The sequence below is a fragment of the Acomys minous genome, assembly GCF_964271855.1.
Source record: "Acomys minous genome assembly, chromosome: 2".
Taxonomy (NCBI): domain Eukaryota; kingdom Metazoa; phylum Chordata; class Mammalia; order Rodentia; family Muridae; genus Acomys; species Acomys minous.
Genome location: NC_140484.1, coordinates 116484528 through 116510509, shown reverse-complemented (window position 1 = coordinate 116510509; position 25982 = coordinate 116484528). Strand labels below are relative to the sequence as shown.

The 25982-nt window shown below is 49.8% G+C and overlaps 2 protein-coding genes across 7 annotated transcripts in view; both read right to left on the bottom strand.

Annotated features, from left to right (window-relative positions):
• The window catches only part of ALPK3 (alpha kinase 3), a 45682-nt gene extending 41183 nt beyond the window's left edge, over window positions 1–4499 (bottom strand). For all 3 annotated transcript variants that reach the window (XM_084772368.1, XM_084772369.1, XM_084772370.1), the window contains exon 1: window positions 4335–4499. In XM_084772368.1, the coding sequence (XP_084628494.1) occupies window positions 4335–4477 (143 nt within the window). In that variant the 5' untranslated portion in view covers window positions 4478–4499. The remainder of the gene's footprint in view (window positions 1–4334) is intronic.
• A 15040-nt stretch (window positions 4500–19539) lies between these two features.
• Window positions 19540–25982, bottom strand: part of ZNF592 (zinc finger protein 592) — a 48787-nt gene continuing 42344 nt past the window's right edge. For all 4 annotated transcript variants that reach the window (XM_084772378.1, XM_084772375.1, XM_084772376.1 and 1 more), the window contains 6 exons: window positions 25150–25326; window positions 24712–24871; window positions 24307–24594; window positions 23961–24073; window positions 23352–23487; window positions 19540–20958 (listed from right to left, as the gene is read on the bottom strand). In XM_084772378.1, coding sequence (XP_084628504.1) covers window positions 20431–20958; window positions 23352–23487; window positions 23961–24073; window positions 24307–24594; window positions 24712–24871; window positions 25150–25326 — 1402 coding nt within the window. In that variant the 3' untranslated portion in view covers window positions 19540–20430. The remainder of the gene's footprint in view (window positions 20959–23351; window positions 23488–23960; window positions 24074–24306; window positions 24595–24711; window positions 24872–25149; window positions 25327–25982) is intronic.

Below are 25982 nucleotides of genomic sequence, written 5' to 3'. Positions count from 1 at the left end.
TGGAGGAGAAAAAGGAAAGCGTTCTCAAACAGGAAGGGTCCTGCTCCCCTACCCCCCACCTCCACCCCCCCCATCCCCCCAAGGGGCTGCTGCTCCAGAGTCAAGAAAGGGACACAAGCCGGGCAGGTGTGGTGGCGTACGCCTTTAATCCCAGCACTTGGGAGGCAGAGGCAGGCTGATTTCTGTGAGTTCAAGGCCAGCCTGGTCTACAAGTGAGTCCAGGACAGTCAGGGCTAGAGAGAGAAACCTTGTCTCAAAAAAAACAAAAAACAAAACAAAAAACCAAAAAACAAGAAAGGGGCCCACACTGAAGGTGCCTTTGCTTGGCGCTTTAACGATCCCCTGAAGGCTGTGTGGGCAGACCCTCCCTTAGTTCTAAGGTACTGGCAACTATCCTTTCCTGACCACAAACTGCCTTTGTCTCTCTCCTTGCAATTGAGAGATTCCCCTTGGAGTCTGAACCTCCTCCCAGGGAAGGAGAGGCAATCGGCCAGCTTTCTAATTTACAACGGAAAATGACAGGTTCCACCTCCGCCGAGTTGGCAAGAGACTGTGCCAAGACAGCCTCTCCACTTCTCTGGGGCTCTTTGTGCGATTTGTTTCCTGGCCCCATTGTCTCTCAACATCACCTTACCTGTTTGCTTGTTCAGGTTTTATTTGTTGTTTGTTTGCTTGCTTGTTTGTTTTGGTTTTTCAAGACAGAGTCTCTCTGTGTACTCCTGGCTGTCTTGGACCTTGCTTTGTAGACCAGGCTGGCCTCAAACTCAGAAATCCACTAGCCTCTGGGATTAAAGGGATTACTGGGTACTGGGATTAAAGGTGTGTTCCACCACTTCCCGGTCTATTTTTAAATTATGTTTATATGTGCATGCATGTGTGTGTGTGTGGGGGGGGGGTGGTTCTCTCTGTGTAGCCTTATCTGTCTTGGACTCATTTTTGTAGACCAGGCTGGCCTCAAACTCACAGTTATCCACCTGCCTCTGCCTCCTGAGTGCTGGGACTAAAGGCATGTGCCACCACACACAGTAGTTTATATTATTTTTAATCTTTTGTGTGGGGTGAGGAGGATGTGCAGATGCGTGCAGATGTCTTCAGAGGCCAGATGATGGCATTGGACCCTTGAGCTGCAGTTACAGACAGTTGTGAACAGCCCAACTTGCATCCTAGAACCAAATCTGTGCCCTCTGGGAAAGCAGTATGCTCTCTTAGCTGAGCCGAAGTACCAGCCCCTGACTTTACATGTTGATCAGGCCAGAGAATCTGAGGCCCAAAAAGGCACCTGGTCATCAAAAGGCAGAATGGTCTGTTGGGGCCCAGCATACAGGGGGACTTCTGGGTGTGTGGAGGGTATGGTGGGCCAGGGCGTGTCAGAGGCATCTAACGTTGGAGCTAAAAGGCTTGAGAGTTCTTGCCATGCTCCCATTGCAGAATAGGAATTCAGAGCTTAGAAAGAATAGCCCTGGAAGAATTAGGGCAGGCACAGAAACTGAGGGCCTCCCGTCCCACTGCTTTTTATCTATTCTGGAACATAAAAGGCTTCTAGAAAGGTCTAGCCCAATGCCTTAGTTTCCCTAGCACCCCAGACAACCTGCCTTGCCCAAGAGGAAGAGCGGAGGTTGTTTCAAAGTGGTCGGCAGCAAAGTCACATTTCTTCTGCTCCTGTGAGCCCACTGTGAAGCAGGAGGCCAGGGACTTGACGGCTTCTGAGTGTCACACAAAAGCTAGTCAGTCCTTATTGCTGACTCTCAACTTCAATTCTTTGAAGGACTCTCGCCTGCCCACATGCTACCCTCCTAGGGGAGCGAGGTCCTCAGATAGGACGGCCAAGTGGGAATGCCTATCTGCCTCTGACCTCAGCGAGGAGGCCCTGGATTATCCCTGAAGTGCTGTGAGACTAGTAACCCCTCCGGGGACCACGGGGCCGCCAGGAAGTGTGAAAACCATATAGATCCTGGAGCCCCAGCCACACGGCAATTGTCCATAACTCCCAGGGGAATCCCAGCCTCAGAGCCTTTAGGAAGGACCCCTAAAGAGCTCCCCACAGCAAGCAGGGTGATGGTGACACTCGCCTTTAATACCAGCACTCGGGAGGCAGAGGCAGAAGGATCTCTGAGTTCAAGGCCAGCCTGGTCTGCAGAGTGAGCTCCAAGACAGCCAGAGTTACACAAAGAAACCCTGCCCCCCCTAAAAACAAACAAACAAACAAACAAACAAAAACCCAAACAAACAAATAACCCCAAAAAGCTCCATTACAGATCCACAGAAAGGCAGACCCAGAGTATGCTGGAACCAAAATGAGTGAGGGCAGAGCTTGTCTCTTAGCCAGGACCCTGGAGTAGTCAGGGCTCAGCTGAGCCGGAGCTGGACACATGAAGTCCTCAAGGGACCCCTTTTCTGCTTTGTTTCTTGGGCTCTCCCCACACCCCCACCCCACCCCCGCTGGCAGCAGACTGTGCAGCCTCTCCTCCAACACAAGTCAGACCTTTCCACAGTACTGGGAACTGTCCCTTCCCCGCCCCCACCCGAGCTCAACCCACTTCACAATCCTTTTTGACCATAGGCTCTTCCAGAAGCCAAGCAAATCTGGCTGCTCTTGTCAGGACCCGCGGGGGTCCGTAGCCAGTTGGCAGGAGGTGGGAAAGTACAGGAAGAGACTGCCCCAAGTCCAAGACTAGAAGAATCCTCTCTCCTACTCCTCCTGTCCGGAGCCTCCAGATACCCAACAAGAACAGGCGTCCGAGCACTCAAACCAGATAAGCTTTTCTGACTTCCAGCCCTCTATCCAGCACACTATGAAAAAATGCCTGACGCAGCCCAGGCAGGAAGCAGCCCCATGCCCAAGCCTCCAGCCTTGTGCCTTACAGCCCCAATCCTGAGCCCACTCCCCTCTGTCTGGCTTTCCAGCCTTTCTTCCTTCCCTTCCTCCACGGTTGCATCTCCAAGAACCCTGCTTCCTCATTTTCTCCTTGTCCCACTGGTGTTGACAAAGGCCAGATACAGACAGGAGCAGTGCCCAGATAAGTCACAGCGACAAGCGAGATAAACGTGGGGCTCTCACCAGGGAGGCAGCTTCACTAAGCACTACAGCAAACAGCCTGCATTCCACAGGGCCAATAACTGGGGAAGCGGTGGCCCGCCATTACTCCCAGCTGCGCAAGAGCTTGGTTGAGGCTGACTCAGTCTCTAGCACTCAGCCCTCAGTCCTGACCCAACCATGTGACACCGTTTGCCGAGTTTTATGCAGAAACAGGTTCCGGTTACATTTGAACTTTTCCAACTCCAAGGTCAATAGGACCGAGGCGATCCAGGAGGAAGTGCCCAGGACTTTTCCTGACTGTCCTTGCTGTCTGTTTTTGAACCGAGTTCTGGAGATAGTGTAGAGAGAGGCACACAATACCCAAGCCAGATTCTGGCTCTAAGAAGTGGCACCTATTCCAAGGGTCATATTCCCCTCTGGAAAACGGGCACCAGAGAAGAGGGAAGCTGAGCTGACCACAAAGGGCAGGAAGTTTCTGTCTCCAGGGCAATGTGCTTGTTCTTGAGTGTCTGTGTCTTTAGGAAAAGCTTGTCTATTGTCTGTGTCCTCGTAACTAAGGATAGCGAAGCTCCTAAAACAAAGCCCTCAAACTTCTTTCACTCCCAGAAGATCAACGAAGGATTCATCACTCCCGTGGCATCTCAACCCCCGACCAGGTCCCGACTGGACAGGGCAATGGGCTCCCTCGGGCCTTCAAGCCCTAGATCCCTCTCTGGTTTCCCAGACAGGGCCCACCAGCCGCCTCCTGGCACCCCCTTCCTCTCAACTAGACACAACACAGTGCCGGAAGGCCAAAGCCCTAGGCCCAGGGGAGGAACTTCAGTTATCACAAGGCTGATCTCTGTCTCTCACTCTAAGCTGAGCAGCCGCCACCGGCTCCCCCACACCCACCCATCAGCGGTTTCCCCTCCTTTGAAGCCTAAGGAATTTCAGCCACTCTAGATCTCCTTATCACTAACTGTGGAATTCAGCCCTGCTAATCGCCCCCGTGTGGGTTAGGGAGATAAGGAAAGCCTTTGGGGGTGGGGGGTGGGGGGCCTGTAAAATCACCCCAAACCAGGCCTTTCTTCTCTTTTTTGGGCCACACATTTGAGGCCCACTGGGCCTCAAGGGGTCAAAAGGGTAGCTCAAGGGTCCCTTCTGGTCTGGTTCTGTCCTCAGACCTCAGGGCCTTGAGAAAGTTCCAGGGCAGAGGCCTCACCCAGGCTTCCAGGGCTTTGGGGGTGCTTTTGAGAGATTGGCCATACCCGGCCACCACCCAAGGGGCAAAGGGAGACCCTGGACCAAGACAACTCACCTAGTCTCCGGCCGCACGCTAAGCAGGTAGCTGCGACTGGCTGGGCCAGGAGTCCACACCGGCCCGTCGTCCTCGCCATCGCCACCGGCCCCTGCCCGTCCACCCAGGCCCCAGCCCCGGCCCACGGCCCTCCGCGACCCCATGGCACCGCTGCCCCTGCCTCCAGCCCCGGCTCCTGCCCGCCCGCTGACGCGCGCCCCTATTTATAGTCCAGGGCTGCTGTCACCTGCTGCTGTCCCTCCCCCGGACTAGACTAGCGCGGCTCTGCAGCCTGCCCAGAGAGACAGAGAGGCCTGCAGAGAAACGCTGTGAATGCCAGCCCCGAGACAGAAAGAGAGAGGGTGCCTAGAACCCTAGCCTTCCCCCTAACCTTCTTCTGGCTCCTTTCCAGTTTTAAGAGAAACTTATAGAAACAGGGCAGCAAAGCTTTCCTCAGAAAGGGGAGCTTGAGATAGATCCTGAAAGGGGCCATACTGACTCCCCTTGGCCAGAGGATGTTGGGCCAATACTTAAACAAGCCCTATCGATTCTGTCAGTGACCTCCCTCTGTCCAAAGGAGCCTAAGATTCCTGGGTACACGTTCTGTCTGTCCCCAGAACCCTTACCAGTATGGAGCATATGTTTATTAGTGGCTCAAAAAGGCTTCTAGAATAATCCAACCTCTTCCCTTTCAGGCTCCATTTCCTAAGGTCAGAAGTGGAAAACGGGCCAAGTCCTAATGGCCAGAAAAATTATTATATCCTTCAACTTTCCAGAACAGGCCGCTAAGCACTGCTTAATAAACCTGGCGCTTACTTTTGGGAGTGACCCCAAAGGGTTTATCTGTCCCTGACCACAACCCAACCTGTGCCAACTAAAGGTCTTTGCCAAAATATTCTTTTATTCTCTCTCTCAGGCCTGGCTTCAAGGCAAATGCTAGGACTATAGGTGTGTGCCATCATTCTGACTTAGCAAAACATTATTATTATTATTATTATTATTATTATTATTATTATTATTATTATTATTATTATCATTATCATTACACTCAACCGGTTTGGACAAGTGCTGACTGAATATTAGGGTGAGGGTCCCATGACCTTCCTCACCCTTTCTTTTCTGTAAGAAAATCAACAGTCAGTGAACCCAGCTGAGATGATCTTCTGCAAGTACACATGGCTAACCTAATGAAGATGGTGGCAGTTTGGTCTGGAAAACAGACCTGTACAACAGGACAAGTCATGGGAATTTCTCCTGACTTCCCACCACAGATGGCCTGGGCTCAAACTTGGGTTGTCAGATTTGCTTGGCAGCAGAAATCTCCTCCTCCTCCTCCTTTACACCATTTCCTTACATTTTCTTTTCTTTCCTCACTCCAAACTTGTCCTTGTACTCCCTCTTGCTTTATACACACACACACACACACATACACATTCTTCTTCAGAGACAAGGTTTCTATGTGTTACCCTAGCTGTCCTGGACTCGCTTTGTAGACCAGGCTGGCCTCGAACTCATACCATCTGCCTGCCTCTGCCTCCCTGAGTGCTGGGATTAAAGGCGTGCACCACCACTGCCTGTTGACTAAACCTTTTCAACATGAGCCACTGTCTCCCTAAATTTTCTGAGTCCTCAGACCATGCAAAGATCTTTAAAATGTTTTTGAGGTTCAGTTATTTATTTTATGTATATGGGTGAATAGACATAGCGTGTTTGTGTGTCTGTGTACTATGTGAATGCTGTACCCACAGAGGCCAAAAGAGGGCATCAGCTACCCTGGAAGTGGAGTTACAGATGGTTGTTGGCCACATGTGGGGGCTCAGAATGGACCCCAGGCCTTCTAGAAAAACAGTCAGTGCTTTTAACCATGGAGCCATCTCTCCAGCCCAGAAAGGCAAAACTCTCACCCCTTTTTGTTGTTGTTGTTGTTCGGTTTAGTTAAAACTCATCTTTCTCATGCTCCCCTTCCTTCTCGTCTAGAACTTTCCAAATTTCTTGTGATCTGGAGATTTAAACAGACATCACTTCATCTAGGTCACAGATGATGGGGCAAAGCTGAGCATGGAGTGTCAAGGAACTAGCGGATGGAGAGGTAGGGAAGGAGTGCATGTCTACACCCCAGCGACAGAAGAGCAAGCATGGAAGGTGTTGCCCAGTGGGGACTAGCTTCGCGGCCCTGAGACCAGTGCGACTTCCCAGAGCAGCTGTGAGAGCACGGCTTAGTTTTTCTCTGTAAAGGGGAGCAGGCTTTCTATTTGTTATCCTTGAGCTTACGGCTGTTCATTCAGAAGGCAAGGAGGTTTTGTTTGTTTTTATTTGGTGGTGGCGTATATGTACGTGTTTGTTTGTTTGTTTGTTTGTTTGTTTCTCGAGACAGGGTTTCTCTCTGTAGCCCTGGCTGTCCTGGACTCGCTTTGTAGACCAGGCTGGCCTCGAGCTCACAGAGATCCACCTGCCTCTGCCTTGGATTAAAGTGCTTGGATCAAAGGTGTGCGCTACCACGCCCAGCTTAAAAAATTTTTTAATACGTGTGCAGATGTTTTGCCTGCAGGAATTTCATGCCTGTGGATCATGTGCGTGCATTGCCCATGGAGGCCAGAAGGAGGTGTGTGATTTCCTGGGAGTAGATGACAGGTGGTTTTGAGCTGCCATGTGGGTGCTGGGGATCAAACCAACGCGTCCTCTGAGAGAGCAGCCAGTGCTCTCAACTGCTAAACTATCCCTCCAGTCCCCTGTTTATTTGTTTGTTTGTTTGCTTCTTTGAGGCAAGGTCTCACTGTGCACCTCAAGCTAGCCTGGAATTCATGGGTCACCCTTCTCAGTGCTGGAATTAACAGCTGTAGGCCACCCCATCTGCAGCACATTTGTATTAAATAACCATAATTACCACGTGTCGGGCTTAATGCAAAATGCTGAGGATACAGAAATGAACCCATTATCGTCTGCCCTTGTGGAGTCTCTCACCCATGAAGGAAAAACAGGAAAACTCAAACAGAACCTCCATACACCCACTGCTAGAGCTTTGTAGGTGGCGCCAGGAGCCCGGAGGAGCAGGGGCTCCGGCTTTGTGGTAGGAGACATGGCTGTGGGAGGCAGCCAGTGTCTCTAGTGGATATGAATGGTGAGAGAATGAGACGGAATTCGTTGTGGGTGCCATGAGCCCTTTTCTTGGTGTTTCCGTGTGTGAGTGCACATGGGTGTGCATATGTGTGAAACCAAAAGTCAGTGTTAGATAGCTTCCTCGGCTAGTCTCCACTTCGTGTTCTGTTTTGGTTTTGGAGACAGGGTTTCCTCTTATGTACCCTTGGCTGTCCTGGAACTATCTCTGTAGACCAAGCTGACCTTGAACTTACACAGATCCACCTGCCTCTGCCTCCTGAGGGCTAAGATTAAAGGCATGGGCCACCATCTTTGGCCTCCTCTCTTTAGTTTGTTTGGTTGGTTGGATGGTTGGTTGCTTGGCTGATTTTTCGAGACAGGGTCTCTCTGTGTGTAGCCTTGGCTGTCCTGGACTCGCTTTGTAGACCAGGCTGGCCTTGAACTCACAGCGATCCTCCTGCCTCTGCCTCCCCCCCGAGTGCTGGGATTAAAGGCGTGGGCCACTGTCCTTGACTTCCTCTCTTTAGTTTTTTGAGACCAAGTCTCTCACTGGCCCTAGAGCTGCCTGGTTCAGCCAGACAGTGCATCGCAGAGGCCCTGCTTACGTCAGCTGTGCAGTACTGAGATGACAGGGGCGGCATTTGGGAGGTAGCAGCAGGAGGGTCAGGAGTTCATGGTCATTCTCAGCTATATAGCAAGTTTGAGGCCAGCCTGGGCTACACAAGACCCCGTCTTAAAAAAAAAAGGGGGGGCTAGAGAGATGGCTTAATGGTGACAAGCACTTGCTGCTCTTAGAGAAGGCCAGGATGCCATTCCTAGCACCCAGGGGGTGGCTTGCCACCTGTAACTCCAGTTTCAGGGATCTGATGTTTTCTACCAGCACCAGGCACATACATGGTGCACAGACATACCTGCAGGCAAACATCCACACACAAACTAAGACTTAAAAAATAATTTTTTTTAAAAGAAAAAAAGAAAAAAAAACCCAAACCCTAAAACAAAACAATAGCCACCACGCAGTGCGTTCGGTGTACACCAGTGCCACCGTCATCCTCTCTGGTGACTCAGCCAGCGCCCTGGCAGCAGGTACACTGACCTTGTCCTCTCCGAGACCTTCACCCTCCCTTCCCTTTAGCAGCAACGATCGAATGCTTGCCACTCCAACACTGTCACCAGGAATGTCTCCACCTCTAAAATGCCAGCCTGTTATCCTTCCCCCTCCCAGACCTACACTTGTCTTTGGGAACAGCTCGGGACCTCCCTTCCCGAGCTCCTATGCTCTTTCATTTATTCTTTATCTACCCCACCCAATCCCCATACACATAGGAACATAAAATATTCAGTGGACAGTAACTTCACCTGTGTGCTGGGTGACTCCATACCAAATAGACACAAGCTGAAAGTCATCTGGGAGGAGGGACTTCAATTAACAGAATGCCTCTGTAAGACCAGGATGTAGACAAGCCTGTAGGACATTTTCTTAATTAGTGATTGATGGGGGAAGGGCCCAGCCCATTGTGGGTGATGTCACCCCTGGACTGGTGGTTCTGGGTTCTATAAGGAAGCAGGGTGAGAAAGCCATGGAGAGCAAGCCAGTAAGCAGCACCCCTCCATGGCCTCTGCATGAGCTCCTGCACTTAGGTTCCTACTCTGGCTGGGTGTGGTGGTACACACTTTTGATCCCAGCACTCAGGAGGCAGAAGCAGGTGGATCACTGTAAGTTTGAGGCCAGCCTGGTCTATAGAGCAAGTTCCAGGACAGCCAAGGCTACACAGAGAAAACCTGTCTTGAAAAACAAAAACAGAGGGTTGGAGAGATGGCTAAGCAGTTAAGTTCTTCCAGAGGACTTGAGTTTAATTCCCAGCAACCTCATGGTGGCTCACAGCCATCTATGCTGGGATCTGATGCCCTCTTTTGGCCTGCAGGTGCACATGGTTAAAGCTCTCATACATAAAATAAATACATGAATCTTTAAAAAAGAAAGAAAGAAAGAAAGAAAGAAAAACAAAAAAGCAAATAAAAGAAAAAAGAACATAGGTTCCTACCCTGTTTGAGTTCCTGTCCTGACGTCCTTCAATGATGAACAGAGGTGTGGAAGAATAAGCTGAATAAACCCTTTCCTCCCCAACTTGATTTTTGATCATGGTGCCTCATTGCAGCAGTAGAAACCCTGAGTAAGTAAGATAGCCTTTGCTTAGGCTGGGCGGTGGTGGCACATGCCTTTAATCCCAGCACTCAGGAGGCAGAGGCAGGTAGATCCCTGTGAGTTCAAGGCCAGCCTGGTCTACAATGCGAGTCCAGGACAGCCAGAGCTACACAGAGAAACCCTGTCTCAACAAAACAAAACAAAACAAAACAAAACAGCCTGTGCTTGATTCAGGTATCTTGTGATCCTTGCCCCTTGACCTTCTACTAAGTCCATCTTGTAGGTGTCTAACCTCGAATGTGTCTACAGTACAGACACAATCTTGCTTGGGGGGGGAGGGACCACAGTTCACGGTGCCCAACCTGAATCCAGTTTCCAGCAGCTTGGCCATCCGTTTCACAGTCTCCAAAACTGAGCTTTTCCTCTTCTAACTCGTCCAAGTAAGACCCCATGAAGTGGGGTGTGGCGCCTTACACCTGTTATCTCAGCACATGAAAGGCTGAAGCAAGAGCCCATGAGCCCAAGTCTAGCCTGGGCTACATAGTGAGGTTTAGGTTAGCCTAACCTGAAATCGAAGACTAAGTCTAAAAAAGAAAGAAAGAAATCCCTGCCTTGGTTCTGGGGAAGGGGCAGGTACCTGTCAGGGCAAAGCAAGACAGGGGACCCAGGAGCTGGATCAGGAAGACAAGACTTTTAAGCAAGAACAAAGAAGGAACAAAGAAACTCGAGGAACCAATAGCAACAGCTGTGGGGACGAACCTCTTGCCACAGGAGGAATCCAGACGCCTGGCCAGAGGGCTGGAGACACGGCTTAGCAGTCTAGGCCACTGGCTGCTCTTCCAGAGAACCCAGGTTCAATTTCCAGCACCCACATAGTGAGTCACCACCATCTCGCCATCTCCTGCCTTATGGGCATGTACGGAGTGCACATACAGACAGACAAAACACCTATAAACATAAACTTAGAAATGTATTAATGAAATCTAGCACAAAGCGAGCTGCTCCTTGTGGCTGAGATGGCAGTGACCCTTTCCCGTTCCTGTCTAAAATCTGGAACCCTTGCCACAGCTGGAGCTGAGCTGCCGTCTGGAATCACAAACCTTTGTAAATAACAATAATTATAAGTAGAAATAAAGACTCTAACTTCCCCTTTGCCTTCCTCACTCACGTGTTGGGCCCAACTGTTCCTTCAAAGCTTGGGTGGAGGGGGTCGGGGTGGCTGCAGGTTCTGGTGGCTCTTGCCTGTAATTCCAGCACCTGGGAGGCAGCAGGATGTCTGCTGTGAGCTAGGTGCTAGCCTAAACTACCCGCTGAGGCCCTGTCACAGAAAACAAAAGGCGAGTTCAAGGTGAGCCTGGCCTACACAGGGAGACCCTGTCTCAGAAAATTAAACAAAACCCCCACCGGGCAAAGTGATGTTATTTTTGAAGAACACATTGGCCTTTATCATCCTATGTCACACCAACCTCGGCTTCAGAGAGTATAATTGTTCCCTTCCAAGGCTCCCAGAATGGGCCTTCTCGGCAGTTTGCTGTCGGCTTCTGTCCTCCCCTGCTGGGCTTCTCTCCTCACAGACAAGGAAGGCTATCAAGTGTTTGCTTTTCCCTGAGATATGAACCCTTCCTTTCATTTCTGAGCTTCTCAGAAGAACCCAAAGGGAACTTTATCAAGCTGTGATGGGTTAGCTGACCCGGGTTACAAAGTACAGACAATGACCTCCCAAACAAAGCCAAAGCAATCCCATGGCTATGCCCAACAAGGGTGGCCAGATGCCAGTGCCTGAGGGCTAATTTGATCTGGAGACCAGAGTTACTGGCCCAGACTGGGACGGGGGTAAAAGATGATGGTAGAATATGCAGCCACAGCCATATGAGAGGAGACTACCAGGGTCCAACTGCCATCTCTGGGCCTCAGCACTAGCTAGAATGTTCTCCCTAGAGGTACCCAAACCCTGCCACACACAGCTCCAGACTGTGAAACACACCCCTCCCACGGGCATCTCCTTTCATTTTTCCTTGATCCCAAGTTAAACTCTGTTCTAAGACAGCTCAATTCTAGGACCACAGAAGCCCAACTCCTCGTTTGGCATAAATGCCCTGTAAATGTTTCATAGTTGTCGAGTCAAGGTCTCACCATGTGGTGCCTGGATGACATGGAACTTGCAATATAGACCAGGCTGGCTTCAAACTCAGAGATCTGCCTGCCTCTGCTTCCAGAATGTGCCAGTTAAAAGGCGTGTGCCATCACACCTGCTCTTTTGAAGTGTCCGAGGTGCGTGTGTTCATACTTGGCCTGGTGGGACATGTCTTTCCATGATTACTTTTTGAGGCAAGATCTGTTTGTGAACCAGAAGCTCAGTGCGCTAAGCTGGCTGGCCAATGAGTGCTCAGGAGCACTGAGATCCCAGGCGCGAGCTGCAACACTCGGCCTTTTTATGTGGGTCCCGGAGATTGAGCTCAGGCCTTCAACCATTCGGCCATCCCCCAAAGTCTCTCTGCTCGATGACACATCTGCTCCCTTCGAGACTGTTCCTTGCACCAAAATGGCTCAGGGAGCCTGGAATCCCAAGCTCCTCCTCTCTCACCTGGCTACTGTGCCGTGAACCACTCTTCACATGAGCCTCTCAGGGCAAAGTGGAGTGAAGTTATCAGGACCTTCTCTCTGGCCTGGACACTTCTTACAGCTAATTTTGTGGTTTGGGCACCCATGCACTCATACTGAGGTGACCTTTTCCACAAGCTGAGGCACAAGTCAGGGTTTCCTTTATGGCATCACTATCTTCTCCTCCAAGAGCTGCTGACCGGTGGCCTGTCTCAACATCTGTGCTTCAGCTTAATCACGTACCTCTGAGCCTCCACACACACTCTTCCTGTACTGCCTCCTCGTCATCCTCTTCATTTTTAAGTCAAGTCCTAGTTCAACAAAACCCAGCTCTCTGCTGGTCTTTTTTTTTTTTTTTTTTGAGACAGGATTTCTCTGTGTAGTCTTGGCTGACCTAGACCCACTTTGTAGACTAGGCTGGCCTCGAACTCACATCAATCCATCTGCCTTTACCTCATGAGTGCTGGGATAAAAGGTGTGCACCACACCCGGCTTCTGCTTGTCTTTCAGTCCATGAGGTCTATTACTTCACAGGGCAGGTTATCCTTCCTTCCTTCAAGCTGATTTGCAGTGGTGTGTATGTGTGTGTGTGTGTGTGTGTGTGTGTGTGTGTGTGTGTGTGTGTGTGTGTCTCCAGCCCACATGGGCTAGGCAAGCATTCCAGCACTAAGCTATATCCCTGGCCTCTTTCTTACTTTCCACTTTTGAGACAGGATCTCACTAACCTAAGCAGGCTACCTTTGAACTCACTCTTGGCCTGGCAGGCCCTGGACTTTCCATGCTCCTGCCTCAGCCTATGAACAGCTTGGATTACAGGCCTGTACCACTGGGCCATGGCACCGGATGTACTCTTTTTTTTTTTTTTTTTTTTTTTTTTGGTTTTTCGAGACAGGGTTTCTCTGTGTAGCCTTGGCCATGCTGGACTCACTTTGTAGACCAGGCTGGCCTCGAACTCACAGCGACCCGCCTGCCTCTGCCTCCCAAGTGCTGGGATTAAAGGCGTGCGCCACCACGCCCGGCTTGGATGTACTCTTGAATGCTTGTCTGATCTCCCTCCACGAGCTTAGGCAGCTGAGCCTCTTCCAAGAGGGTGGAGCCTCCGCCGCCGCCGCCCACCCTTGCGGGGATGAGCTAGCCCTTGTGGGCGTGTTCTATCCAGGGACTGGAGATGTGGCCACAGCTGTGTTGCAGTTAAGTGGACACCAATTAAAGGATCACTGGTAACAAGAAGGCACTCTGATTTCTAGTTTGATTCGAAGGGGAATTTTGGGTCCCCAAAGTAGGGCTACCCAGCGAGGTGTTCTCTCTAGCCCACATGCTCTGACCGCTCGCCACACCGCCACACTGCTAACTGGTCCAGGCTCTCTCCAGAGGAAAGGGTAACTGGGGTCCCAGGGCAGCAATTTGTTGAGCCCAGAAAACCAATCATCTTCAACTGAGCCTAGTAAAGTCTTCTATCCTTGGTGTCTCCTTTAAAGGCAAACGAGCCTTTTATCTCCCCATCAAGTCTTCCTTCCTTCCTTCTTTCCCTCTTCCCCACCCCCACACTGAGGACTGAATGCTAGGTAAGGGCTCTTACTCTAAGCCTCCCCTTCCTTCCCACTCTTCTCACTAAGTTAGTGAATGGAACTTGATCCTTCTTCCCTCAGTGCCCCCAAGGAGCCAGGATTATAGGCTTGTGCTGCCAAGGCTTTTTGGAAGCAATTGTTAGTGGCTAAGACCCTCCCTGTCCTATCCATTTGTATTTCTCATTCTTCTAAAAGTTTGAATGCCTCTCAGTGACAACTGCTACCATAACTGCCCACGCAAGGACTGCCACTGGCAAATCCAGCCTCCACCTGCCCCACTGCCTCCTACTCCAGTACCACCTCCCACCCCTCCCCCACCCCGCCAATGTTAGGGGTTGAACCCAGAACCTTGAGCACACTAGGCAACTGTTCCACCACTGAGCCACACACCAAGCCCTACTGCAGCTTCCAGCTAGGCAGGGCTTGACCTTGTAGGCCATCCTGGCCTGCGTTCCAGCATTATGTCACTTCCGTCACTTCCTCACGGTTGGTTTTTGAGACAGTCTTTTCCTATACAGCCCTGGCTGTCCTGGAACTCACTGTGAGGGAGAGTGTGATTGTGAACTCCTGGCCTTGCCTCTGCCTGCCTGGTGCTGTGACTAAGGTGTGTGACACCTTACCTAGCTTTGGCTCCATTTTAAAAGCATATCCCCCAGGGGCGTGGTGCCCTACACAGTTAATTCCAGCACTCTGGGAGGCAGAGGCAAACACATCATTATGAGTTCAAGGCCAGCCTGGTCTATAAAGCAAGTCCAGGATAGCCAGGGCTACACAGAGAAACCCTGTCTCGAAAGAACCACAAGAATTAAAAACTGAAAAATAAAATCATATCCAAAAGCCTCTTCAGAACTAGCCTAGGAAGGAATTGTAAACTCCCCCCTCCCCCATAGCAAAGCATCTTAGATAATAGCAGACTTTCAATCCCAGTATTCGGAGGTAGAGGCTGGAGCATCTCTGTGAGTTCAAAGCCAGCCTGATCTACAGAGTAAGCTCCAGAACAGCCAGGAACACATAGAGAGATTTAGTCTCAAAAACAAACAAGCCATGCCCATTTTCAGAGGATGTACTCAAAGGTAACAAACGGGCTTTGACCTTAGGCCCAGGAGACCAGGACAATAGCTAGCTATGCTATGCTGTGTCTACCCTTGACATATGCTCATGACCTCCTGACTTTGCCTCTGCCTCCTGGTGCTGTGGCACTACAGATCTATGGTCACTTGTTGGCATAAAGGGCCTTATTTTTGTGGTCTTTTTTTTTTTTTTTTTTGGTAGAGTCAGTAACATTTATTGGTTTATAGTATTCTTGTACTAAACACCAATTTGAAAAAGCAAAGCAAAGCAAATACACTGCGTTCTTTTTGGCACTTGGAAGCCTAAGGCAGATGGCTCCTGAGTTTGAGGCCAGGCTGAACTACACAGTGAATTTCAGGCTAGCCTATGCTACAGTCTGAAACTGTCTTTATATAACACATTAATTAATTAATTTTATTTATTTCTTTATTTTTGAGACTGAGCCCCATGTATTCTAGGCTGGCCTCAAACTCACTAAGCAACCCAAGCTGGCTCTAAGTCCTGACCCTCCTGTATCCATCTCCCAAGGGTCAGGATCACAGGTATGTACCAATACTCCCAGCTTAACGATTTAAAGTCCAATACACTATATGATGAACTAGCTCAAGAATTCATCTGGATGCAGGGGCCTAAAGTCCCTGGGTGACAGGATCTGAAGATGCCTGAGAATTATTAGACAGAAAGGCAAAAGTAATAGAACAGAACTCCATATATGAAAGCAAAAACCTGGTACAAATTGAAATATAATGTACCGGGGATGTGGCTCAGTGGAAGAATGCGCACGCGCACACACACACACACGCACACGCACATGCACGCACGCACATATATATGTATATACATGTGTGTGTATGTGTGTTCATATACACAAGTAAAACGATAACTACTTGTAGAGAAGGGTTTTTCTGTGTAACAGCCTTGGCTGTTCTAAACTCGCTTTGTAGGCCAGGCTGGCCTCCAACTCACAGAGATCTGCCTCCTGGGACTAAAGGTGTGCACCACCATGCCCACGGCACAGAGAAGGATCTTTCCCATTTTGTATAGCTCTTAGCCAAAAAGTAAGTGATTAAGTAAAAGACAGTATTGTAGGAATTCTTGCCTTTGAGACAGTCTTCTCTACTTGGGCATAAACATATAGTGGAATGAGAAAATAGAATGAAGCCATGTTCAAGATACCCAAAGACATAAAGCAAGCTCAGCATCTGGCAGATGAGCGAACCCGAGACCAAATGACCATCCAACAGGGATCAAGAGCTGGAGTTGCTGGTTTTTAATTCTGGCTTTTCCCATTCCCTTACACTGCTGCTGAGATCACCCAGGAGAAGTAGAAAGCCTGTGTGGCGGTGTACGCCTGCAATCTTACTCTTCAGGAAGCTGAAGCAGGGTTCAGGGCCAACCTGGCCTACAAAGCCAAGACTTTATCTCAATAAAACAAAACAAAACAAGGACTGAGAGGTGGCACAGTGGTAGAGCACTTGTCAAGTATGCCCAATACCCTAGGACATTAACTGCTATGATCATCCTCACAACTTACCATAAATTCAACTATGAATGTACCAAAGGACTGGAAAGCGATGCAGAACTGGTAACCGCACTTGCTAAGAGGGTGGGATTCTAAATGCATGTTTTACATTTTCTCTTCAGCGGCCCATCATTTTCCAATAAAAAGGGCATTTTAAACAGGGACCTGGAAAAAGAAATCATGTGTTTAAGAGTCATGGCCCGAGGCATCCTGTGCTCACTGCCCGAGCTGCTGCTGTATGTGTTGATGAAGGTGGCTGGCAGTCTTGGAGAAGATAAAAGACATATTCTAGAATTGAGACAGACATATCTCGCTCAGGTCAGCCCCTGAGACCTCTGTGACTATATTACTAACTGAGTCAGGTTTATTCGTTCAAACACACATTCATTCACTCATCCACATACTCTTTAAACCACCGCTAAATGCAAAAATTGTTTTGAAGCTTTTAAAGAACTGTACTGACCCAGCGTCTAAGTTTTGAACAACCTCTGTAACATTATGTAAGTGAAAAAAGCAAGCTTCAGAACATGACGTACAGAATGCTACTGTTTGTATTAAAAATAGATATATAAATATACATATTAATAAACTCATAAATGCATAGAATTGCTCTGAAAGGATACACAAGATAGAGATAACAATGAGGAACTCTGGTGAGGGCACTGGAGGCTGACCTCCATCAGGAAGTTTACTTTTTATTGTATATTCATTTGTATTGTCGAAATGCCTTGTGTTGTCAAATGTATATGTATCTATTTTTCTAAACAAAAAACATTTTTTTAAAATTACCTGGTGCTAAATGTACAATGGTGAACAGGACATAAGTTCCTCAGCCTGGGGCAAGGCAAAATGTGGAATTCTAGGGGGGGCCACAACACAACCATTAAGTTATTAAAACCCAGACTGTTTATATAAGAGGCAAATCCTTTACAACAATTAGTCCATGTCAATCTGGCATATCATTTTACAAAGACAAAGCAGTTAAGGAATAAATACTAGTCATTTGTCAAGCCTCAGTGTGTTCAGATGGTGATTTCTAGAGGGTAGCAAATCTTATCTGACTGGATCAGGAGAGCATCCACTGCAGCAGGGAAATACCTGTTACAGCAAGCATCTCAGACGACAAACAATAGTGCATTAAAAACGTCATGAGCGATCAGGAGATCTGACTGAGGGAACCGGATGTTCCCAGGAGAGTTAGGTAACCTCTTCTAGACAGTGCTCCAGAAACGATGGGTGTTCAGATAGCAGAGCAAACCCCAGCGAGAACGAACGTCAGGAACACTGCACGGGCAAACGCAGGGCCCTCCTTGGGGTGACAAGGCACTGGTGGACTCCATGGAGGATCTGACACTAGGGGTGCTAGGAACTGGTTAAAGGCAGCAAGAACTCGGGCCATGGCTCAGGCTTCCCACAGCCTCTTCGATTCTCCCGCTCAGAGAGGCTGGGTCTGGCCTGAGGACAGTGGCTCCACCCTGAGTTTCCCCACCCTGTGGTCCTGCTCCCATGGTTTCTGAGTAGGAAGAAACGCAGCCACACAGCTCAAATAGGAAAGTATAAGGGTGGGCTTCGGATGGCCCCACATCGCTGCGTACAGGCTGGCAGCAGCCAGAGCAGCCCTGTCACTAAGGCAGCACGGGGTGGACAGGTTTGACTCAGCACCGTCATCACAGGTGGCCCAACACATCTGCCATTTAACCTAGGGCCGCTTTCTTCTCTGTAAAATAGGAGGATAGCTCAGATCTTTGTGAGAGTTAGATGAAAGTCTCTGGTAAGAGTTAAGCAAGACACTGGGCGTGATCAGGACTGGAAATACTACCTTCATCATTTCTAAGTAATGGACAGGCAGACAGGCCAATTCTTAGCTGACAGCCCACATCCAAATGTGAGCAGCAGATAAGCTAGGCTCCAGTCTCCAGGTCCAGAAGTGCAGAACCCCCATATCCACGTGCTACTCTGGAAACTAGAGAGTGCATACACACTCCTGACTTCATCAAAGCTTTGAAAAAGCTGGGTGGGGGTCGCTGGTTCTGCTTTAGGGGGAGGAGCCTGTGGGGATGAATGAGGGGTGCTAGGAACTGGCCAAGGGCATCAAGAACCCAGGCTATGTATGGCTCAGGCTTCCCCGGCGTTCTAAGAGACTGGGTCTAGCACAAGCACAGCTGCTCCACCCTTAGTTTCTCCACCTGCTGTGCTCCTGCTCCCACGGTTTCTGAGGGGGAAGAAATGCAGCCACTCAGCCCAAAGCCTTCTATACACCTCCTTAAGAACCTGTTCTCATGGATGATCTGGTGCACAGAGGCTCCCTGCAATGGGATTGTTAGCATAAGGTGAAAGATTGATAGGATCTGAGGTGAAACCAGAGAATGTGATGGGACTGGGAGAGGGACAGTGCCTAGCTTGGGACCTGCTCAATAGGGCTGGCTTTCCTCACTGCCAGCAGGGGAAGCAGGGAGCTGGAGGCCTTGCCAGGAAGAATGCTCATTAAAATGGTATAGACAGCTGAGCCTCTCTGGATCTGAGGCAGGCACTTTTTCCACTGCCATTAGCCTTTCACTAAAAACTTGGCATTTGACAGAGCAAGGAAAGATTCAATTGTGAAAAGGTCATGCATATTTATCCAATTGGATTCCTAATTGGCATTCATGTCTTCCTTGAAAGATCAAGCCTAAGACCTCAGCCAACACCCCCTTGCTGTGCTGCACAGGATCCTGCTGGGCCTGGCCCAGGCCAGTTGGGTCAGAGAACACCTTCCCACAACCTGTCCTTGCGCTCGGGCAGGCCTCATCCCTCATCGCATCCCAACTCTATCAAGTCTGGGTTTTCTGTGGCGGTGACAACTGTCTCTGAATACTGTACGACTGTCAAGAGTTCCTTCTCTCTGCCCCTCACCAAGAAGAATCTCTTGGGTTGAAAACCCTTTGATGGAAAGATGCCCAGAGAACATCAGTAGGCCTTAAGGCCAATCTACTAGGCCAGAGTCCTTGGAGGTGACTGTTGACCAGAACTGACCCCCCACCCCATCCCCTGCTCCTTTAGAAGTCTCTAGAGAACCACGATGTACAGGACCCCAGGTTTCCCAAGCACAAGCTCCAGACAGTAGAGCTTCCGTGGGCAGGAAACACTGCTTTCCTTCAGATGGGGGAGCCAGCACAGCTGGGGAAGAGCCTCAGGCGGAGCAGGAGGGGCTAGCTTACCAGAAGAGGAATACAAGAGCCTACCTGCATGGTAAGAAGATTTTTTTTTTTTTATTGAAATATAGTCTGAGCAACCAGAATGTAGCTGAGAGGAGGGGGGGCTGGCCGGCCTGGGAGGAGGAGGGGCTGGCCAGCCTGAGGCAGCAGCCTCCCTAATGGCACAGGAGCAAGAATACAAATATCCCAATGTCTGTGTGCCCCATGCCCCCCCTGTCAGGGGTTGCAGGACAGCAACAGGGGGCCCACCACAGCCCCGCAGAGGGTCTGGCTCTCGGCACCTGCCTGCCTTGGCCATACTTCGTGCTTCCCTCAGTTCTAAACAGGAGTGTACTGACATCTCCCACCCATAGAGACATGATCAGTGTGACAGGTGAAATCCTCAAGATGTTTCTGGGGAAAAGAATCAAAGAAGACAAAAAGGAAAGGGCGAGCAAGGGACCTCACCACGCCAGGCTGGGCAGAGTTCCCAGAGGAAAGGCCAGCACCCTTCATTCCCCTCCTTCTCGGGCTCTGAAGGCAGGAAGAAGAGCTGGTGTCTGCAGGAAATGGAGCTCTGAGTCATCTCCAGCTGAACACAGCAGGTAGAGCCCAGAGCACAGCTACTGAGGGCTTGCAGGCTGAGGTGACAGCACTGAGGTTGCACTACCTAAGTAGCCTGGGGCTGAAAAGACATGGATGAGAATCGGGGTACCAAGAAGCAGCATTAAGCCATAAATAACAGAAGCAAATTCAGGGCTGTGAGGGATTCTGGGTGGCCCCACATTTTCTGGGGCTAGGAGACATCCAGAACCTGAAGCTCAGAGTAGACTCTGCTCCAGAGCACAGTGGCCAAACACTAGCGCAGAGCTTTTTATTTCCCACAGTCTGCACAGCAGGTGGAGGTGCCACAGCCTGACTGATGGCTACAAAGCCTCGGTCACACCTGAGGAGATAGTGCATGGCTGTTCTGGTCCTGAGAGGCCTGTGGTTGATTCTGAGGGTCCTGGGCACTGTCTTCATCCGGAGCCAAGTCTAGTGACCTCCTTGGCTCTAGGTCAGCCACCAATGGCTCACTGGCACATTCTTCCAGTCCATTTTCTCTAGTCTCCATGGCCACCTCCTCTCCAGAGCATGTCTCTGGGTCTGTAGCTTCCACCTTCACTTCCACAATCTCTTCTTCCTCCTCTTCTTCCTCCTGATCTCTCACTTTGTGGACTATGAACAGGTGGCGGTTGAGTGAACTGGCAGATGTGTAGCACAAACCACAGAGGAGACACTGGGCTGTGGAGCTGTCTGCCTGGTGCTGAGGTATGTGGCTCTGGAACTCGAGCTCTGAGTCTGTAGCAAAGCTGCACTTTGCACACTGAAATACGGATCTGTGCCTTTTGGAAGAGGGAACAGTCGCACCATTGCTAGTGCCTGGAGCATCTGCCGTTCTGCTGACTGCTCTTTTCAGATGGTTCACCTGAAAGAAAAGACAGTGTGAGCAGAGATGAGGCCAGCTCAGATGCACCTTCTGCTCATCAGGGAGGGGCACACATGTGCCATGGAACTCATGTGGAGGTCAGAAGACCATTTTTGGGAGTCATTTTCTCCCTCCACTGTGGGTTCTAGGGATAGCTCAAGTTCTTCTCTAAATTTTTATTAGATTTATTCACTTTCATGTGTGAGTATTTTGCCTGCATGTATGTATATGTACCATGTGCATGCATAGTGCCTGAGAAGGTCAGACAAGCGTATCAGATTCTCTGGAACTGCATTATGGGCAGCTGTGCATCGTCATGTGCATGCTGGGAATGGAATTTGGGTCTTCTGCCACAGTAACAAAAAGTGTTCTTAACTGCCGAGCCACCTCTCCAGCCCAAGTTCTTTATCTTTTAATGTTATGTATACATGTGGCCTAAAAGGAAGGTAAAGGAAGGCCTGCCTAGCCCACCTCCCAGGCCTGCTCTTCAAAGAACGTATCACCTTCTATGCTTAGTGTTTTTCAACTTGACACGAGCCAAGGTTATCTGGGAAGAAGAAACTGCATTTAGAAAATGCCTCCTTCAGACTGACCTACAGGTAAGTCTACAGGCCATTTTCTTGGAAGACAGACTTTAGATTAGATTTCATTAGATTGATATGGAAGATCCCAGCTCACTGTGGATGGTGTTGCCCCTGTGCAGATGTTTCTGGATTGTATAAGAAAGCAGGCTTGCCGGGTGTGGTAGTGCACACCTTTAATCCTAGCACTCGGGAAGTGGAGGCAGGTAGATCACTGTGAGTTCGAGTTCAGCCTACACTCTACAAAGTGAGTCCAGGACAGCCAAGACTACACAGAGAAACTCTGTCTCAGGGGAAAAAAAGAAGAAGAAGAAGAAGAAGAAGAAGAAGGAGGAGGAGGAGGAAGAGGAGGAGGAGGAGGAGGAGGAAGAGGAGGAGGAGGAGGAGGAGGAGGAGGAGGAGAAGAAGAAGAAGAAGAAGAAGAAGAAGAAGAAGAAGAAGAAGAAGAAGAAGAAGAAGAAAAAGAAAAGAAAAGAAAAAAGAAAGCAGGCTTACCAGGTTGTGGTGACCCAATCCTTTAGTCCCAGCACTTGGGAGGCAGAGGCAGGCAGATCTCTGTGAGTTTGACCAGCCTGGTCTACAGAGTGGGTTCCAGGACAGCCAAGGCTACACAGTGAATCCTTGTCTCTAAAAACCAAACCACCGGGTGGTGATGGTGCTCCCTTTTAAGCCCAGCACTTGGGAGGCAGAGGCAGGTGGATCTCTGTGAGTTTGAGGCCAGCCTGGACTACAGAGGGAGTTCTAGGACAGCCAGGGCTGTTACATAGAGAAACTAGGATGAAAGGAGTGCGCCACCACGCCTGACATGCATTTTTTTGTTTTTTTCAAAGCAGGGTCTCTCTGTGTAGCACTAGCTGCCCTGGAACTCATCATTCCCCTGCCTCTGCCTCCCACGTGCTACAATTAAAGGTGTGTGCCACCACTGCCTGGCCATCTCATGCATGTTAAAAAAAAAAAAAAAAAAAAAAAAAAGAAGCTGTAAATTAATTGCAAACCACTGCTTAGCCTCACTTCTCTCACCCTGACTTGTACTTAATAACATCTCCTGGAGCTTGTCTCCATGTGAGTAAACATAGAAGCTTCATTCCTCCAGTGGCAGTACACTGTGGGCTGACGGCTTCCTCCAGTGGATAGCCAAGCTCCACCTTGTCACTGCAGCAGACATCACTGAATACACTGCTTTATGCTTAAGCGCTCTTACCAAGAAGTCCTAGAAACAGAACTGCTGTATAAAAGGGCATGTGCATGCATTTACGGGAAGAGAGAAATTGATATTCTACCAACTTTGTATGCAAAGTTCTGCCAGCTAGTACCAGTCCCTAAATAGCCAAAGAAGTTTCAAGACAGCTCATGGCGTCCTGGTAGTTCTCAGCCCTTCCTCCCCAGATCATTTGGTCCTATGCCATGGTGTGGAAAGAACCTGCAGCAGAGGGGCGACCAGGCTGTTCTAGAAGCACATGACAGGAGGGAATGAAGAAAACAAAGGACCAACAGAAGGGGTTCTAGACCTGACCCTTTGCACAGCTAGAGCAACAGGGGAGTAATGATTCTTCCCTGACAAGCTAGCTCTGCCTGCCTGACTCACAGGATTCAAGGAAGCAGAAGTAAGGTTAAACCGGCAAATGACTGGTGGGCTTTCCCATGGATCTTTGCTCCTGCCTCCTACGTATGTCTAGTGCTCAAATGAGACACACAGGAACAGAGACCACTTTGGGGGTTACTCTGCTTGCTCCATGGTCACAACTACTGAAGGACCTTTCCAGTCCTAGGTCTCCCTGAGCAATCAGCTCACGGCCGTGACCCCTCACTCACCTGAGGGGAATGTCCACCTGGATGGCTCACTTTGGATGTCTGGCTCAAATCAGGGTTTCGGATACCGTGCATAAGGCTGATGTGGCTCTCCAGGAGAGAGGGCCGAGGAAAGCTGGGACTATCCTCAGTGCAGTACCTGCAAGAGCATGGTTGAGGTGAGTGAAACCCCAGGTTTCCCCAGTGTCCCTTAAGAATAGCAGGACAGAAAGCTATGTAAGCAGGCAGACTTGCTAATCAAGTCAGCAGGATGGCTAAGGAAGCAGACAGCAGCAGGTCAGAGTACTTGTACGCTTGACACTAAACCCTCATCTCAACATGATCCAGAGGGCCCAGGGCTAGGCCAGTGGTCAGTAAGAGAGGCCAGAACACTGTCATCCGTCACATCACCATCTCTACCCTCAAATATTGTGCCCCACTGAGAAAATTCAAGGCTGGGGATTGAAAAGATCAAGAGCTGCCAGGCCCTGGAAGCTGGCTCCTGACTTGCCTTCCTTCTCACTGAGCTGGTGCTTTCCTGCTAGAAACTCAATACTCTCCTGCCCCTGATCTCACAGCACAGAATCCCTGTGATGGCACAGACAAATCCTTCCCTTCCCCTTCCAGACTCACCCACAAGTGTAGACCTTCTTTACTGTGTCATGGTTGTTGCGGATGTGTTTGCGCAGGCTGCTGGGGGTGTGGAAGGACTGCTCACACTGCCGGCATGGGTACCGCTTCAGTGTCTAAGGGAAGAGGAAACAATCCCAAAGCATCAGGACCCTAAGTTCTGGGTGCATCTTTCTTTCTAGATGATATGAGCAGAAAGGTAGGTACCCTCAAGTCCTTAATATTATAGTACCCACCCTGCCCAACACACCAGGAACCTGCAGAGCTTAGCCATACAAGAGGGTCCTAGCCTCACAGGACAGAAGCCCAAGAAGTCCAGTGCTGCACTGTGGCATGTGGTTACACTTACCCGACCATGGCTCTTTTTCATGTGGGACACATAGCTCTCTCGATCAGGAACCCACTCCTGACACTCCTGGCAGGTCCAACCAGTGCTCCTCATCCGGGGCCTTGCTTCAGTCCTGCGGTGGGCTTCTGGACGGCCCCAGCGGCCAGCAGTCAGGGAGCTGCCTCTAGCAGCTACACTTGTGGCTGGGGGCTCAGTGGGAGCTCGAGAACCAGGGCGGCTAGAAGTCGTGTCTGCTGACGACTGGAGGCTTGACAGCTCATCCACATTCCGGGGAACACCGTGGGTATTCTGGCGGTGGAGAAAGGGATTACTGACTCGGCAAGGGGAAAGATGTGCTGTACAGAGTCACACCTCTGGCCTGAGGCACATCATTTCTTCCCAAGCTTCTCGTCCATAGTATCTCACCTTGACATGCTGCATTAATTCTGGCTTCTGCAGAAACAGAAGTGGGCACTCGGGGCACTTGAAGACACTCGCTTGTGTCTTGCTGACATTCTGGTAAAAATGCTGTTGAATGTGCCTCTTCTTATTGAAGACCATTTCACAGGAGCACTTATAAATTAGCCTGACAAAAGAAGCCCAGAGGTATGAGGTAACTAGGGCTCTGCTGGCAGGATCAAACAGCCCCTCTCCCTCATCTCTGCTCTTTCTGAACCAGGGTGAGGTTTGGGGACACATTAGCCTGAGCCAGTTTGTATCTTTTCCTGCCTTGGGATGTCCTCAGGAGACTGAACATCATCTCTCCATAGCCTCAGTTCCCCAGCCCATCCTTATGGCACCCTTACAGCCTCTAGGCTACCCTCTCTGCCCTACAGGACCTCCTGGTCCTGCAGCTGCACTCACTGGGAGGGTCTGTGGGGCTGGGTGGGATGCTGGGTGGTACTGTGGTCCATCGTACTACTGGCAGTCTTGAAGGCCATGGGACAGAATGCACATTTGTGGAAAACCTGGCAGTGTCGCTCCTGGATGTGGCTTTTCAGCAAGGCCAAAGTCAGATGGATGACACCACAGTGGATACACCTGGACAAAAAAGGTAAGGGAGTGTTAGACTCAGGGGTATGCTGGAAAGAGGGATGGACGGCAAGAGGAGAGCTGCCTTAGGGCCCTTCTCCCTCATCCTAGCCCACAGACTGTAGCCTCTGCACATCTTATATCACGCTTGCTACTATCTGCACAAATGAATGCACAAGACTCCTTTTGCCCAAGGTCATGCCTGGTAGAGAAGGGAGATTCTTCAACTGTCCCCAGATAGGCCATCCTGCCATCCTGCAAACCAAAACTCTGGAGCCTCAGGAGAGAAGACAACAGGAAGAGCAGAAGGTTCAGTACTAACACAATGCTGACAACTGCGAGGGTGACAACTGCACAGGAACCAGGGAGAACTAACAGGAAGTTGCAGAAAGCCTTTGCCTTCCCATGTGCTACCACTAGGAAATTAGGCACAGCCCCTCCAAGCAGTGCTACAGGAATATGATGCCCACCACATTCAAACAATGAATGCTGAGAGACCAGGAGATACTCTGGCAGCATTGCGTGGGAAGCTGTAAGCAAGGGACTGTTCTGTAGCTGCAATGCAATGTGGCAAGCAGGCAGTTTTCTACTTACTTACTTACTTACTTACTTACTTACTTATTTATTTATTCACTTACTTACTTACTTATTTCCAAGGTAGGATT